Source organism: Rattus norvegicus, chromosome 5, assembly GCF_021556685.1.
Source record: "Rattus norvegicus strain SHRSP/BbbUtx chromosome 5, alternate assembly SHRSP_T2T, whole genome shotgun sequence".
Classification (NCBI taxonomy): Eukaryota; Metazoa; Chordata; class Mammalia; order Rodentia; family Muridae; genus Rattus; species Rattus norvegicus.
This window is the reverse complement of record NC_141538.1, coordinates 107910604-107927756: the sequence shown is the minus strand read 5'-3', so window position 1 is coordinate 107927756 and position 17153 is coordinate 107910604. Positions and strand designations below refer to the sequence as shown.

At 40.9% G+C, this 17153-nt stretch overlaps 1 protein-coding gene across 5 annotated transcripts in view; it reads left to right on the top strand.

The window, feature by feature from the left end:
* Positions 1 to 17153, top strand: part of Mllt3 (MLLT3, super elongation complex subunit) — a 254496-nt gene that overhangs the window by 223887 nt on the left and 13456 nt on the right. For 4 of the 5 annotated variants that reach the window (NM_053718.4, XM_087660050.1, XM_087660051.1 and 1 more), the window contains 3 exon segments: positions 8512 to 8587; positions 10476 to 10605; positions 13073 to 13172. In NM_053718.4, the coding sequence (NP_446170.2) occupies positions 8512 to 8587; positions 10476 to 10605; positions 13073 to 13172 (306 nt within the window). 5 annotated transcript variants of the gene reach the window in all.

Sequence of the window (17153 nt, the reverse complement as noted above, 5' to 3'; positions counted from 1 at the left end):
GGGAAAACATTGAGTAAATAAAAACAGAAGTGTGCAAGACTATACTATAAACTGTTGTTGTTCTTCTTGTACAGTGTGGAGATTTAGATGATGAAAGTCTGACTTGCCCAACTTTAAATTTGCTGTTAGGATCGGAGAAATCTGATCATGATGATGATGTCTTTATTCTGAACTGAAGATGATGAAGTCTTTATTGTGAACTCCTGTAGTCTGACCCCAGTGAGGTTAGGTGACATTGAGTGACAGTGTTAGCTCTCTGAATTCTATGTTTTACTGTATAAACTTCAAATTTAAATGTGTGTTTGTGAGATGATTTCGGGGGATTTAAAGTATTGTGCTTCTCCAAGTGTGAGGATTTTATCAACTTAGGGTATTTGCTTTTCAACGTCCTGGCTGTGAGAACTAGACGTGTCATTCATGTGAAGGGAGCAGATGTTAAAGGTTCTTGCCCCGGCCTTCCTAATCCCAAACACCCTTTAAGAAGAGAAATGTTCTATTACCCAAATAGGGATCTTTCTGATGGTGAGAAAAGGCGGTAAAAGGCAGTAAATCTGCCTTCTCATTATGAAGTGCAACAATAGATTGATTTATGAAGAAAAGCAACTGTTAGGCTTATGTAAGATGTGTGCGTGGAGGTGCAAGTTCTTCTGGAGCCCTTTGCAGTAGCATTCTTGCTACTCCTGACAGGAATCTAATATCGCCAGTGCAGAATATGTGATTCTGAACTCTACATTTGTAAAGGGCTTCACTGAGACCAAAACAAAGGAATCCACCTCCCTGTGTTTTCCCATGAGAACCGGCTCGTCAATGTGCCATGTCTGTGGGTTGTTTTTTTGTTTTTGTTTTTGTTTTTTAATTTTCTTTTTCATTAGCACAAAGCAGACATCTTTAAAATAGTTTTACTTTTTATAGACATTTTGTTAAAACTTGCATTTCAAGTTGAAGATAATGTAAACATGGAGTATTTAAATATTTGGCAGTTATAAGTAGTTTCGCCTCACACTACTGATTTTTTTTAACAAACAAGGTAGAAGCAGAGCATCATGGGGGACCAGGCTAAGGATAATCAGTTGCTTCTCAGGGAATATGTAAAACACTTGATGTGAAATTTTGTCTTAAGGAATTCTATAGGCATTTTAAAACCTTTTAAATAACTCGTGTCACGTAGTGATAAGAAACTCCATTAGGCTACTTATATTTAATTGAAAATCATAGAACCTTCTGGAGTCCAAACTGAACTTAAGCATAAGACATGGCGGAGTGGGAAAGTCTGGAGACAAGTAAATTGTGCTGATGCCACGTCAGCCTTCGAAAGCGATATGATGCAGTTGCAATGTGAGCAGGTAAATTATAGGAGTAAAGCTGATGGTTACCAGTATGGTTCGTAGGAAGCTCACTTCTCTCAGTAAACATACTGTATGAACTGTACATGTCCTAGTTATGATAGTACCTTTATACTAACTAACATAGAATGTACAAGAAAGCACTTGCAAAACACTGAGTTTGAAAAAGGCAGAAAAAGACCATGGGGTTTCTTTCACTTCTTTTGTCCTGGATTATCTCACACACATTTCCATAAGCACAGGTATGTACACTCAACACCCAAAGAGTTTAAAATCAGTCATATTTTTCCCCAGTGGATTTTACTTATTTAGAAACTCAAAGTGTGGTGGAAATCATAGAAATATGCTCTTAGCAAATAAAATTGATATTAATTACATGCTTTGTATTTAATGAGAAATATCCCTTAAGATAGTTCAGATATTAAAACTAATAGATCTTGGTTTAAGTAGCTGATCATTGTAGGTCTACTAGTGTCAGCCAAATGCTCTATAAATGTCCAAATGTCTTCATGGCCATTGTTCACTTTGTAATTTTGTAACAATCTATCAGGAATCCTTTGCAACAATCTATTAGGAATCCTTTTTCCTCTTTTCACTCTTTTATGAGGCATTTGACATTTTGTTACTTGTAACTTTTTCTTTTGTAACCATCTTCAATCTCCGGGTGGGGGTGAGGAGGTGAAAGGCTCCACACATACAATCTCCAGCATTACGTGGGTCTATGTGGTCTGTTTCCAGGTGAGTTTTCACACTCCTAAACCTCTCAGCAAGTAGGGATTCTTAGCCCATAATCTCTTAGAGCACATCTGGCACATACAGCGACTGGAGGTTTTAAAACAGCACATGTTCTAACTACAGTAGTCAGTAGCAGCCTTCAAAGTAAGACTGGTGACTAGAGATAAAAGACTTGAGGCTCTTCTGCTTAAACAGAGGAAGCTGAAAGAAAATTACAGCCATCCCTAAGTGTGGAAAAGGGTCTTAGAAAGAGATTTATAGACCCTTGTTCCCCAAGGCCATTTCGTTTCTTAATGAGATTTTGTGTTCTCGGACAGGGTGTGGGGAGTCAAAGGATGACAACATTTAATAATAATAGTGAAGATGATAATGAGAGAGACAGTTGTTAAAGTAGAGATGCTTCAATATAAAGCCAATTAGCTTAGCATCCAGGATGATTTTTGTGTCTGGAAGTTGAAAATATAATAAAATAAGGGCCTCTTGTTTGGCCAGCAGTTACTTGAAAGGGTAATTCTTAGTTTCTTGCTGTGTTATCAGAAAAACGATGGGCACAATAGCATTTGATTGTGTAACAGCCCAACGTGTGAAATGTGATTCTGGCTTAACAGCAAGCTCATTTCAAGTTTTAAATACAAACTGAGAGTCTGCTGGGGCCACAGACTTAAGTAAGTCATATAAAGGTTGCAGCTTCCAGTGGCCTTTTCTTAAGCTTCTTGTGTTTTCACAGAAATGTTGTTAACATGCTGTTTGAAACATTTGTTCTATGATGTTACAAGATATTGTACTGTAGAGTTAGGGAAAGAAAGCAGATTACCTTTGAAGGCAAATAACATTGTACTCTATTGTCTGATACATGCTCAACCAGGGTCAGTGTTAGGAACATGGGGGCAGCTCAGAGTAGAGTTTTCTGCTACTGAGGTTCCCAGCAGGGACTCTTACAACTATTGGGCAGATGTGAGAAGTCACTGATTGTAGTACACTAAGTCCTGGAATGAAATGTTTGCTTTTACCACTCCTTTGCTTTGGGTGTGGATCTCTAAATGTCTCTTGTAGCTAGGGAAAGATTCTTTCACAGTGACACAGAAAACTTCCCTTGACACTAATGTTATATGTGTTCCGAGTGCTGCTTTAATTAATCTTTTATCAAAGTTGCAGATGTGACAAAGAGAGCAGTATACAAGAAACCAGAGCAGTTGGTTGTAATCTATGTAAACATCACCCTGTGCTCACTTAATTTCATTGCTTCAGCATCATTGGTTAGAGGATAATTATTAAAAATGCCTTGCTATTTTTGTCCACTTGACCCTTTACCTTAAACTCTGTGGCTCAAACAATACATTTTTGAGAGCTTAGGAGTGCAAAATTGGTGAGCCAGGAAGAGCTTTCCTCTTGTCTTGCAGATATACACCGTCTCACTTGGGAAACTTCTACTGGGGTGGGGGTCAATCTCAGATGCTTCTTCTTTCAAGGATCCTAAACTCATCATGAAGGCTCATAGTTATGACCTCATTATACCTACCAAAGGCTTTGTCTCCAAAAACTATATTAGACTGAGGGCTTCAGTAGATCATGGGAAAGAACAGAGTTTTAGTGCACAAAACCTGCCCTTCCTCATGTAAAGCAAATGAAACAAAGACCATGCCAGAACTACACAAAGATATGTTAAGGAGTAACTAGTGTTGACTGAATGTTATTTTCATCTATCTTCCCTGTAATAAGATTTTGATTCCTTTGAAAGCATTTTATTAAAAATTCTCATTCCTGTTCCATTTACAAGTCATTGTATTAATCTTCTTAGCCTAAGTCACTTGTCATTTAATTTTGGCCTTTTCATTTCATAGCTGTCTGAAAACATCAACTAGTAGTGTGACCAGTAAGATCCACTTCGCTCACACAATGCAGAACTTCTGTGGTTCTTTAGGAATGGATGTGATAGGCTACTCTTTAAAGTTAACCATACATTTGAAAATGGGTATAAAATGTTTAGCTTCTTATAGAGGAGAATGTTAATGTTAATGTTTTTTATGTTAAGCCTAAAGGTACATAATGTATAGGGTGATTCATTTTTAATGGAAGGATGAACCTAGTAAGAGCTGAGTCACGAAGGGAAATAATGAGGTGAAAGAACACCTTTTCCTTTATTTACCATTTATCTTCGACATGGTCTTTCTGGGTATTCACACAACAAAGAAGTTATTTTTATTGCAGGATATGAATTTTCTTTTTCTACATGTAGCAAAAGCTTTGTGTAAAACACTGGAATGTATCTGAAGTAATGTCTGGTTAGTTTGTATTTCCCTGTTGTTATTTTAAAACATTCAATTAGTTTTACTGTATTTTATCCTCTCTTCTCTAAAGGTGGATCATGTTCCCTACTTCCCTTTTCTAAATCCTGATTGCTGTAAAGATCAAAGTTGAAATTCTGCTCATAAATATAGTTGTCCAATAGGACAAAATGAGTAATGTGTGTTTTCCAGGAGGAAGTCTGTTTGTGTAAATCCTCCCTGTGCTCAGACTTGACTTCTAGGAGTCATAAGCGTAAGGGTTTTCCTTCTTGCCTTGGACACAGGTAACCCTCAATAGAGAACCATTGCACCATGATTTTGCATAGTATTTCAGTGTCGCGAGTATGCGGCCAGTCATGATAGGCCATTGTCTCACTAACTGTACAGCTAGGTCTTGTTTTAGGCAGTGGTGAAGTGCTTGGCCTCTTGCATATAAGTACTTATAGAATGGCAACCAAATGTTGATAGTCATCATTAGTGTTTGATAATCCAGGACATCCATCCTACTTTTCCAGTTGGGAGAATTTTGAATTTGAAAAACAGGTATCAAATTAGCCCACAGGGGAAAGGATGGGGGCGCCATCAGCTTTTTTGTTAGTGTTTGGTATGTCACTCACAGATTCGTGTGTACACAGAAGAGCATGCAGAGCCAAACCTGCCTTCAGGGAGACAGAGGAAGCCATTGTGTCTTGGGGTCCTATAAATCTTTTAATATGTCCAGCTTAATGGTTTTTTAATCAAATAATACTTCATATAATTACCGTTGATTTGGGGGTTTTTGAGGGGCTGAAAATGTGATTTTCTTAAAATATAAAAATACTTAAAGTAACCTTGATGAAATAGAAGAGTGTATCTGTATCTTCTGGTGGCAGAAGGACTTTGGGGTAATTGTCTGTAACTCTATAATAGTCTGTGTTCAAGGTCTGTGAGGTTTCTGTCAGGTTACCATGAGCTAGAGACAACCGAAAAGAGGGAACCTCGTGAGGGGTTGTATCCATCAGCTTGGCCTGCCGACATGTCTGTGGGGCATTTTCTGGATGGATGTGGGAAAGCCATTACACTGTGGACCATGCCGTCCCTGGACAAGCAGTGCTGGGTTGAATCAGAATGGTAGCTGGGTAAGAGCATGAGCTGCCAGCAGCGGAGCCAGTGAGCAGTGTTCCGCCATACTCTCTGCTCCAGTCCAGTCTCTCGGAAGTGTAAGACGATAAAATAAACTCTCTTCTTCCAGAGTTGCCTTTGGCCAAAGCTTTATCACAACAGAAAAAAAAAAAAAAAAGAATCGACCACCACATGAATGATCTTAATGTTTTTATTAACAACCAGATTCTGTCCATTGGGGAGAATATAGGAATGATCACTATGGATAGATTAGCACTTCTGCTTTTTTCACAATGCAGTCACTTTGTGTGTGTGTGTGTGTGTGTGTGTGTGTGTGTGTGTGTGTGTGTGCGCACGAGCACACTATTGTACTACTTTATGGAAGCCAGAGGACATCTTTGTCTTCCTTCAGCTTGCACCCTCTTTGGTTTTTGAGACAATCTCTTATTATCAGGAGCTTGCCAGATAGTCTAGACTGATGAGCCAGTCCCAGGGATCTCTGTGTCTCTCTCCCCAGTCCTGCGATTACAAGCCCTGCTATCATGGCTAGCTGACATTTATTATTAACAGAGTTAATGTTTTTTTCATTTTGTGTATGTGTTTGTCTGTATTTGGGTGCTCACATAAGCCAGAAGCATTGGATCCCCTGGAACTGGGGTTACACACACACTCTCTCTCTCTCTCTCACACACACACACACACACACACACAATTTTCTTAACTATTTGCCTTCTTCACATAATTAGCAGTTGTGAAAATATTAAGTATGTTCACGGGTATCTATGGGTAAGATGCTAAAGGTTTGGTTTTGGCATCTGCCTAATGCTTGAAATGGAAGGGCCAAGATCCTTGCGAGTATCTGGGGAGATGGCCACCGTCTTCCCTAGGTAGGTTGATTGGTTTGTTTTTGAGACATGATCTGACTATGTAATTGTGGTCGGCTTGGAACTCACCATGTAGACCAGGCTGGCCCCAAACTCAGAAATCTGCCTGCTTCTTCCTCATGCATGCTGGAATGTATGTATGCATCATGATACAGTCATGTGCTCTGACACCTAGCCCTACCCTATTACCCTCGTTGACGTCATTCTCAGCCAATAGTTTGACAGTATGATTCCTTAGGCCCAGTGCAGTGTGTGCTGGTCAGGCAGTATGATAAGGGAAGGTTTCCAGGGCTATTAAAACAATACCATTTACAGGCACTTTTCATGGCTGGAAAGAACAATTTGGAGAGGGGATAGAATGCTCCTTGGGCCCCAAGAGAACTGTTTTACAGAGGCACCAAATGTCCCTTTAGTTGTGTAGCTGGCCATGAGGGTTCAACCACAGAAGAGCCGCCTCACAGAAGTGAGGAGTTCCTTACACAGGCATTTGCACCTGTAAACCAACTGTTTTCTGGCCTGCAAGGAGTGATGTGGAGGACACTGTACAACTTCCAAATAAATAATGCAGTGGTGAAGAGTTGGTGAGCCGCCTGCTTCTCATTAGAGGCTCTGTCTGGCTCTTTTCCTGCAGAATGAGCTAGATTGCTGACACCTGTTTTCCCATCCACCCTGAGGATGTAAAGTGTGCATCAGAAATGCCCAAAAGTGCTTCCTCATGTCCCAATCTAGGGAGCTTGGTGCTGCTTCAAGAAAGGGTTGGGGTGGGACTCCTTTGTTGGGAGGGGAGATGAAGTCAGTGGTGGGAAATTGTTGTGCACACTGCACTGGGACCGTCGTCATTTAGTGGCTTCTGATTGTGCCCATACTTGTACTCCCACGGGATTATGCATTTAGCAAAGGAAAAAGAGCATGCATCCTGTGCACGGGAACATCTTATGCACTTCCAAAATAGCATAACCGTGTATTTAAAAATACGAGGACATGGGGTTGGGGATTTAGCTCAGTGGTAGAGCTCTTGCCTAGCAAGTGCAAGGCCCTGGGTTCGGTCCCCAGCTCCGAAAAAAAAAAAAAAAAAAAGAAAAGAAGAAAAATACGAGGACATTAGAGCTGTGTAAAACCAGTCTATGCATATAGCCAAACACATTTATTAAATTACTTAAACGTGAACTTAGTATTAAGATACAAAACTCAAGTATATGGCCGGCATGGTCAATGCGATACATATTTCTTTCCGTAGTTTCTGATGTCAAGCACCCTTCAGCATCACAAACTCTTTTGTAAAAACTGTTCATACAGTCGAGCAGCTGCTGCCGTCTGTCCCAGGTAAGGATGGCCAGCAGTGTCCCTTACTGAGCATGGAGGAAATAACAAGAAGTGCATGAGTTTTAAAGCGCTGGCTGTCTGCAGCTTACGCGGGGAGAACACAGCATGAGGACTGTCTCTGAGTGCCCAGCATACCAGGAAGAAGATACGACCTGTTTCATAGCAGTGTTCGTGGTTTAGGAAGGAAGAAAACTGAGTTCGGCTGTGTCGTGTGTAGCACTTGTTCTGGATACTGAAGGGGAGTCAGAGGTGGCATGTATGTGAGAGGCTGTTCCTCTGCCAGTCCATACGCCGTGAAATTAAAGGATGTGCCTCTTCTTAAAATAGTGGCAGCATTTTCTCCTGACTTGTCTGTGGGGCTTGGATGTTATGAATATTGGCCTCTATTTATGAACTTGTGGTAAGTGGGGTTAGTTGGTTCGTGGCCTTGGTCCAGAGTGAAATTAACTGGCTCATAAAGTGATTGAACTAATGACCTTGGCCTCATTACTGCTGTGTTCCGACCAGTTTACTCAATCAAACCTTGTGGAGAGGACAGTGAAGGTATCCCTTAGGAGATCTATATAGGGGTGAACAGGGTGAAGTCTCCCTTCATTTAGCACCCAGGGGTTTATCTTCTCGTCCTTGACATTTTGTATGTTACTTTCATTTAATGAAAATACAGGTGTCTGGAAAAAACGACATCATGACTGTCCTGTGTTAGTTTCTTAACTAATCTGTGTGGCCCTTTTTCTTACATAGCATCACACTTTTTGTAGAGGCATTTGAGGTTGTTTTCATCTTAGATATGTTGTATGCCATAAATGTACTGATGATGCTTTTTTTTCTTCTTCTCTGAAGTCAGAGCAACCCAGTCCTGCCAGTTCCAGTTCCAGTTCCAGCTCCAGCTTCACGCCGTCTCAGACCAGGCAGCAAGGTATCAACAGCTCGCAGGCCGACGGAACCTTTCCCCCGCGAAACATCCTAATGAGTTGATTTATGCCCTATCTTCTACTGTTTGACTAGTTGAATGATAACTTGGCTCTTATGAAGTTGTGTTTATTTCCCCCCGGGAATGTCCTTGAATATCATTCTGCGATAGGAGGCCTGAGTCTAGAAAGTGCCCCCCTTTCCCGTCCCTCCCATTTCACAAATGGATTATAGACACGGCCCACTCCAGGGAGTTCCCAAAGGAAATACTCCAGTGAACCAACCTCAGAGGTGCTGGCACAGACTCCCACTCCTCACCCTTGGTTGCCTCTCACTTCATTTTATTCTTTATATTCTGGTAGACCTTTTATGCAAAAGTACACTATTTTTAAATACGTATTTCATAGTTGTGCATACATTAGACCAGAACATATAATGAAGCACATTTTTAATGTGTGTGTGAAATCTCCAAAAGTGAGCTCTGTTTTATTTTTGCACAACAGAACAGCATCAGAGTAACTTGTTTTCTAGTATCATACTGAACATCACCATTCGTATTGACCACACCGAATTCTAAGTGGCCTTGTATGCTTTGAAAGAGGATTAAATTGTTGTGTGTATTTGGACTAGGGCTAAGCTTCCAAGAAAATATATAATAAAAGGCTGTGATAGTTTTGGCTATTCAGAAGTCTTGTTTCATTAACTTTCAAAGAAATAAGCCCACTACAAAAGCAGAGGTCTGTGAGCTTGCAGGGAGTCAGTGCATGGTTTAGATCTGAGTACTTAGTGACAGCTCAAATAGTCCTAGCATAGATTAGATTGTAGTCACTGCCTACATCCAGAGCAAAATTCCCCTTTCTTGATTGCCTTTACAATCTCCTGTTAAGATTTAAAATGGCTATGTTTTCTTCATATACTGAGTAGTAAACAGAGGGGAAGTAACAGTAACCAGTGTGTGTGTGTGTGTGTGTGTGTGTGTGTGTGTGTGTTCAGTTGTGTCTGGTCCTAAATAAATTTAGTTACAGCTTCTCTACCTCCTCTCTTGCAATACTGGACGTTTTCTGGATCTTCTGGGCACATGATTTATTACATACTCTTATTTATGCTAATACATGCTGATATTTTGCCAGGAATTTCTTAAAAAGTAGGAAACTGGCCACATAACATTGTGCAGCAGCAAGGTTTGCTGTCCAAGATCACTGGGAAAATCAGAGAGAGGACGTTGTTACACCATGGAGTTGAAGTGTTTTCTAACCTGAGCTTGACTGAAATGCTTGCTTGACCTGAAATTGACCTTGAAATAAAAGGAGCAGCTAAACCTTAATAGATCAGAAACTACCACACAAAGGCTGCATTGCCAAGAACCAGCTACAACCACAGTGATTTATTAGTCTCAACTTTTCAATGCATGGATTGACTTGACAAAACATCCTGTTTACTATTAGATCTGTTTCGCTTTTGCTTGTGATTTGGAGTGGGAGAATAGGAAATAAAATTACACAGAAAAAAATATGGAGATTCTTTTAAATTTATTTTTAGATTTACTTTACTTTCTGTCTATGGGTGTTTTGCTTACCCATAAATCTGTGCACCTTGTGGATGTCTGGTGCCTGAGGAGGTCCAAAGAGGATGTCAGATTTCCTGGATTTGGAGTGACAGAGTCATGCTATGATGTGGGTGCTGGGAATCAAACTCGGGTCCTCTGGAAGAGCAGCAAGTGCTGGTAACCACAGAGTCAGACACCGTCTTGACTGCAGTCAAAGTCTCAAAGTCTTAACTGTACAGGGCAATGATTGTTTTTAGCCAGAGGCCGTTTCTGCAGGCATCCCGAGGGTCTAACATGAGGATGTGTGTTAGAGCATTCGTTTAACTCTGTGGTTCATGTCATTGCTCAGGTCCTTTAAGGTCGATCATGAAAGATCTGCATTCCGATGACAACGAGGAGGAGTCTGATGAGGCCGAGGACAATGACAATGACTCTGAGATGGAAAGACCTGTAAACAGAGGGGGAAGCCGAAGTCGCAGGTAAGGGAGTCCCTGAAGCAGAGCCACACTGGCTCACTAGGTAAAACACCTAAACCGTGCGAGCAAATGTGAGCATCTTGTAGCTAGGTCGGTGGAATGTTTGCTGAGGATCCTTGAAGCCCTGGCTGGGATCCTCAGCACATTTCCTATAATCATAGTATTTGGGAGGGAAAAGTGGGAGGATCGGAAGTTTAAAGTCTTCTTCAGCTATATATCAAGTTTGGAGCCAGCCTGGGTAACACAAGACCCCACCTCAAACTCGGGAGGATTATATGCCTCTGAAACGGGTTTGTTTGTGTTCACCTTAAAAGAAGAGAGGGTTTCCCCCAAAACCTTCATAGGAAGAAGCCATATCGGAAGTCTTTGCTATCAGAAAGTATATTCCATGTATCAAATTCATCTGAAGAGTTGCTATAGACCTGTTGCTTTGGGGGGTGGGGGTTCCACATGTGAAGAAAAGCACTTGCTGCCTGTAGTTAGAACCACATAATTGGCTCTAGTGAATTATGTTGTGACCTAATTAAAATGAAATTCACCTGTGTGTGTTTTCCAGCAAATAAATTCCTGTTAAGTGTGCTGACAATTAGGTTCCTTAAGTAGCTTTAATGCTATGAGGCATAATTCTACATTAGAAGACGGTAATTCATGTCACTTATAATTAATAGTCAACTCGAAATTGCTTTGAGGATTTTGTTTATCATGAGGAAAACAAATAGGCATGCACACTTTTAATGTGTTATGAAGAGAAAATATGAATCTACTCGAACTTCAAATCCAATTACATTTATAATGTACTGCAATAAATCTTTTCCCACTATCTATTACTGTGTAGATGGCCCTGAAATACCTCAGACAAAGGGAACCCAAGGGGAAACAGACTGTGTGTTTCCTAGTTGACGTTTCACTGTTGTCCTTTGAGACAAGCTGCCCATCCACAGAGTGGAAACCCTATCAGACCCTGCGACTCTGCCCTACAGAGCTAGATGCAGGACATCTCTCTGCACCTTGTTTCCCAGTGCACCTACCTACATTCTCTTACAGAACCCATATAGACTTGGCCATAGATGTTGTCTTCTTTGATCTGACAAAAAGGAAACTGGTAGGTCAAACGGATCTAAATAGGAATTGAACCTTGGTATTTAGGAACTAACTTTGACCAACCAAAACCCAACTATTGGCTGCTCTCCGATTTAGTTTATTGAACACACACACACACGCACACACACACACACACACACACACACGCACACACATGCACACATACACGGACACATACACACATGTAAACAGACACCACCCTATGTATGTAATTTTCCAAGTTGCCGTTTTGCAGATCTGGTTAGCTGTCTGTTACCCACTTTCTTCCTGGTCCAGAATCGGTATGGGTTAGATCACACATACTATTCATCTGTCAGTTGTCTGATGTGAATGTACATCAGGGACACATCTTTGTTTCCCCACCTGACGTGTACTGTTAGCACCACAGCACCATGTAACATTTGATCTGCAGAGCACTTGTGCCGTCTCAACTGTTTAATCAGTTTAAATACTCAGCCTTCCACTTCAGCTGAGCAGCGTTTGAAAGCAGCGCTTCAACAGAACACTTCATTAATGTAATTTAGTTAAGAAAAACAAGTTTCATCAGTTTTTTGCTAGAAGGACGTCCCAACACATCCCTCTTGTCTCCTATCTTGTATCACGTCTGTCTGAATGTATAATAGAGCGAGGATGTGATTGCCTATTCAGAGCGAGAGAAAAACTCTGCTGATTTCTATAGCATTTGCTATCTCCGAGGAGAATATTATATCAGGTTACCGTGTAACCAGAGAGGGAGCAGATACTGAAGTGCCTTCCAGAGTGGGGGCATACATTCAGATGAGCGGAAGTAAGGACCTTCCCCTCTTCAGCTAGGAAAGTTTCATTTTATTCTAAGAGGAAAAAAAAAATAACTAGGGAGGAAGTAGTATTTATATTATCTCTAGATGCTGAGAGATACCTTTTCTAAAACTGTGATGTATGAACAGTTTGTGTCCAGAGTGTCTTTCTAGTACATGACTGTGTCCGTGTCTCACAGTGGAGACCTCATTGAAATGTGACACACTAGAAATGATGAATGGGGTTTCTAGAATGTTAGGCTTCCCACAGTAGCTCAGGTGGTGGCTGAGCACTGGCCTTGGGTCACATGACCAGGCTTTCAATCCTTGACCATCCATTTTATGTATGTAAGCAGAGTTGGGGACACACGTCTAAGTCCTGGTTTATTCAGTTGCAAAGCTGGGGACACTGAAACACACGGGCAGTGGAGTCACCTGAAGTGGTTCCAGATACAAGCCAGCAGCAACAGATGGCTGCTGCTGTGTGTTAAAAGCAGCGTTTTAGTGCCCATGTTTGTGGTCCTTGCTTTTCATAATGCTTGTCTGTCATCCGGCTGTGGTGGGGCATGTGACTTTTCAGTGTCTCTTCTCAGGGTCAGCTTGAGTGACGGCAGTGACAGTGAAAGCAGCTCTGCCTCTTCCCCTCTCCATCACGAACCCCCACCGCCATTATTGAAAACTAACAACAACCAGGTAAACTGGGGTTTGTACTCAGCGCGATTCCATAGAGCTACACAGAACCGTTTTCACCCAGCACGGAAACGTTTTACCTCTTAATTGTAAATTAAATTCTTTTTTATTTTAAACAAATGGAAATCCACAACCTTAGCATTAGGCACATGGGGTAAAAAGCACGTCTGTGTTTGTAAGATGAGTATGCTCCCCGGGGTGGGTGAAGTAATAGAGACAGGAAGCCGTGGTGACACAAGATGTTGCCCATCATCCCTAAGTTCTTTGTGTTTTATCCCTATGCAGTGAATAGGTGACTCAGTTAGACAGAACGTGGTTTTTCCGATGAACCTGCTTTGACCGGTGGAAGATGTGCTCTTATGTGCCCCAGTTTCCTCATTAAGTAATGTTAGCCCCCTGTGGGTTAGTGGAGGGATGACAGTGTGTAAAGGACAGCATCTGTTTGGCTGGCACTCACTGTGCATGTTTTACCTGCTCAGCCTCCATTTCTCATTCAGGAGAAAAGCATTGTTACTTGGGGTTGCAGAGAATAACTAACAAAACAGAGGAAAATGATTATCGACATACTACAAGTTGAACTAAAAGAAAGCTTACTAATTTGATAGTCAACTCAGAATATAGATATTTGGATAAGGTCTAACCAGAATTCCAAAAGCCATGATAAAGAGCTCGTATTAAATGAGTAAATTGGGATGTTTTCATTATTTATGAAACCTTTTGCAAACATCACGAATATTGTAACGGTCCCGTTGTGCATTGAGTCAATGCTCATTACAGTAAGTTATTCTTATCTTTCTATATAGACAGATTCCATATGACCTCTGCAATAATTGCTAATTCAAGTTGCCATGTGACTATTAACATGAAAATTAAAGAGTTTCATTTTCTAAATTCATTCCATTTCATAGGTGTCCTGCTATTTAAAATATCTTGCCCCTGATTTAGTGATCCTTGTTTTAGTTGGAAAATGTTATATTACAGCTGCGAGAATATTCTCTTTCTTGTGTGTTTTGTATAAAGAAGCAATACTCACTTAACAGAACTCATCATTTATAAAGTTCATCTGCAACTTAAATCGTCCAGTGTTGGATTGGAGCAATACCTGCATTGTTCAGTTTAGCCGTAGTTCATGGCCTACATAGACTGGAGCCAGTTTTTTCATGCGCAGCCTGGCTTTGCTCTTACAGCCTTTCCCATCTCAGTGTCCATCTTGCTTCATAACCTGGAAGCCATCTACCACAAGCCAAGAAGAGTTCCAGTCATCATGGCCAGTCAGCTGAGAACTATCTAACAGGATACTTAAAACTATTTAATGAGGGAGAGCATATTTTACCCTTCCAGATAGAGATACTATTTGGCTTTGGTTTGGTTTGGTCTACTATGCAAACTCATGCTTTGGCAAAAAGATAGAATTGGGACCTTGACATGTTTTGTATTGACTCTAACCTTACAAAGGCATTATTTCAGCTTCCAGGGAATGAATATATATATATATATATATATATATATATATATATATATATATATATATATCGGAATTGGATTATTTTTTTCCATTTATTTATTTATAATGTATATATACATCATACAGCTTTCTGCCTGCGTGTATGCACCTGCAGGCCAGAAGAGGGCACCAGACCTGATTATAGATGGTTGTGAGCCACCATGTGGTTGCTGGGAATTGAACTCAGGACCTCTGGAAGAGCAGACAGTGCTCTTAACCACTGAGCCATCTCTCCAGCACCCTGGCATTGGATTCTTGCAATAGGAATATCAAGGCGCATTGGGCATGCCTGTGTGATCTCTCCAGTCACCTTTAGCATGTCTTGTAGGCATGTGATCTGATGGATTGCCATGTAAACATGGCTCCGGCAAGCTCCTATCTTGTCCTTCCTGAATGGATAGGCAAGTTGAATGACTCTGGTTCTTGGGAAAAAACGTAGAGTCTTCGTCAAAATTGTTACCTATCTAGCAACCCAAACCAAAGCCAAATAGTATCTCTATCTGGAAGGGTAAAATATGCTCTCCCTCATTAAATAGTATGCCACTATTTTCTTGAAATGTTTAATACATGTAGTTTCTCACATGCATCTCATCATCCTGCCAGTAATAATCCTCTGTGTGTCACTTTCTCAGTGCCCCTATGGGCATAAGAACAAAGCACATATGCTTTCAGTCTTAGCTAGTCTGGAATAGGCCATTATGTACAACTGACGCGCTTAACTCCTCAGACCCTAGGTCTTGGAGCTTAGAGAAAGAAAGGGGTTTTGTAACGTTCTTCAGGAGTGATTTTTAACCCCAAATCACCTGCTGTGGGGTCAGGTGTGGTATGATCCCTTTAAGTAATGCTGTGCTGTGGACTGTGACCACCAAATCCCAAAAGGCACTTAAATTTCATCCTGGAATGTCTTTAGTATTATAGATGACTGTGGAAAGGAGGTACACTAGAAAGCTCATGTGTGCAAGCATGGGATAGTACAGCAGCACCCAAAAATTCAGATAAACTACCAAGGATGAGTAAGACAGAAAAGGCCTGGTTAAATCCCCCAGTTTTACTCTCCATACCTATTGACTGTTCTATTAGTTAGCTTTATATTGCTGTGATAAAATGAGACCTCCCCCCCAAAAAAACAACCAATTTTAAGGTAAAAAGGTCTATTTTTGCTCACTGTTTCGGGGTCTTGGTCCTAGATCACCTGGCTTCATTGTTCTGGGCCGATGATGAAGTAGAGTGGGATTTGTTTGGTGAATCCACATAAAGAGGAAATAGTGTGAAAATAACTTTCACATGGGCACAAAAATAAGATCTAAATTCCAGGGACCCACTGTCTTCAACCAGATTCCTTGTCTAAATGTCTGTCAGTTTACAAACCTATCAACGGACTTATCTATTGATTAAGACAGAGCCCTTAGGAGGTGGTCATTTTCTCAAATGCCTACCTTTGAAGCATTCTGTAGTAGGAACCAAGCCTTCGACACAAGTGCCTTTACAGAGCATTCTAGCTCCAAGCCATAAAATTGCCTTTTCCATATTGATACTGATCTCACAACTTTGAGTAGTGTTAGATACAGCGGAACTGTCTGCTGCCCCATCTCACATCTCCCAGGGTCTAAGGAATGGATAAGGTGCTAATTGAGTCAAGTATTTTCTAACTACTGAAGAAAGAACACAGAGCCACATGTCAACAAAGCAAAGAAGTCAATAGAAGTGTCATTAGGAGTTATTAATAGTGGCTAGCATAGGAAGAGTGTCAGTAGATAATCCATCTGCTGCATGATTGACTTGTTCCTCACCAAGGGGTTCAGAAAAAGTCTTGAAAATTTGATTCCCAAGCCATATCCTCAGATGTAGAATGAAGCACTACTAATTGGGATTGCTCTGTTTTAGAGATTGCCTTGTCTGATGGTTTAATTCAGTGTCTTGGGGTGGCTGTTTCCCTCTGCTCAGTTGATTGGTAAATAACAAAAAGTTTTACAATCATTTAAAGAAAGATGGCTTTCCCCCAACCCCAAACAGAGTGCATAAATTACAAACATACAAACAAACAAAACAAACAAACCCCCTGTCTTCTTAACCAAGCATAGACTGTGGATGGCAGATGTAAATCCCAGGGAGGACGTGATCCACTCAATTCAGCCAATATTCAGAATATCATAAATCACCTCTCCGCCTGCCAGGCATGGGTGAAATTCAGAAGAGTCTAGCCAGTTAAACAGGTTTGAAATAAGCCTTCGGAAGACAAGGTGTTGTACTTTTATATTCTGGATTCAGTCCCCGAAGATAAGAAATGATCATAAAAAAAAAATGTCTTCAGTATGGCTCCGCTTTCTCAGAATGAGGTTTTGACAAAGCTGTTTATTTTGGAGCAAGGACAGATCAAAGAGGGAAGATTAACCGAGCCCTCTCTGGGCAGCCACTCAGTAACTTGAGGCGGGTCACTGACACCCGGGGCTTTTGTTCCTGCCACCACAGCCTCAGAAGAA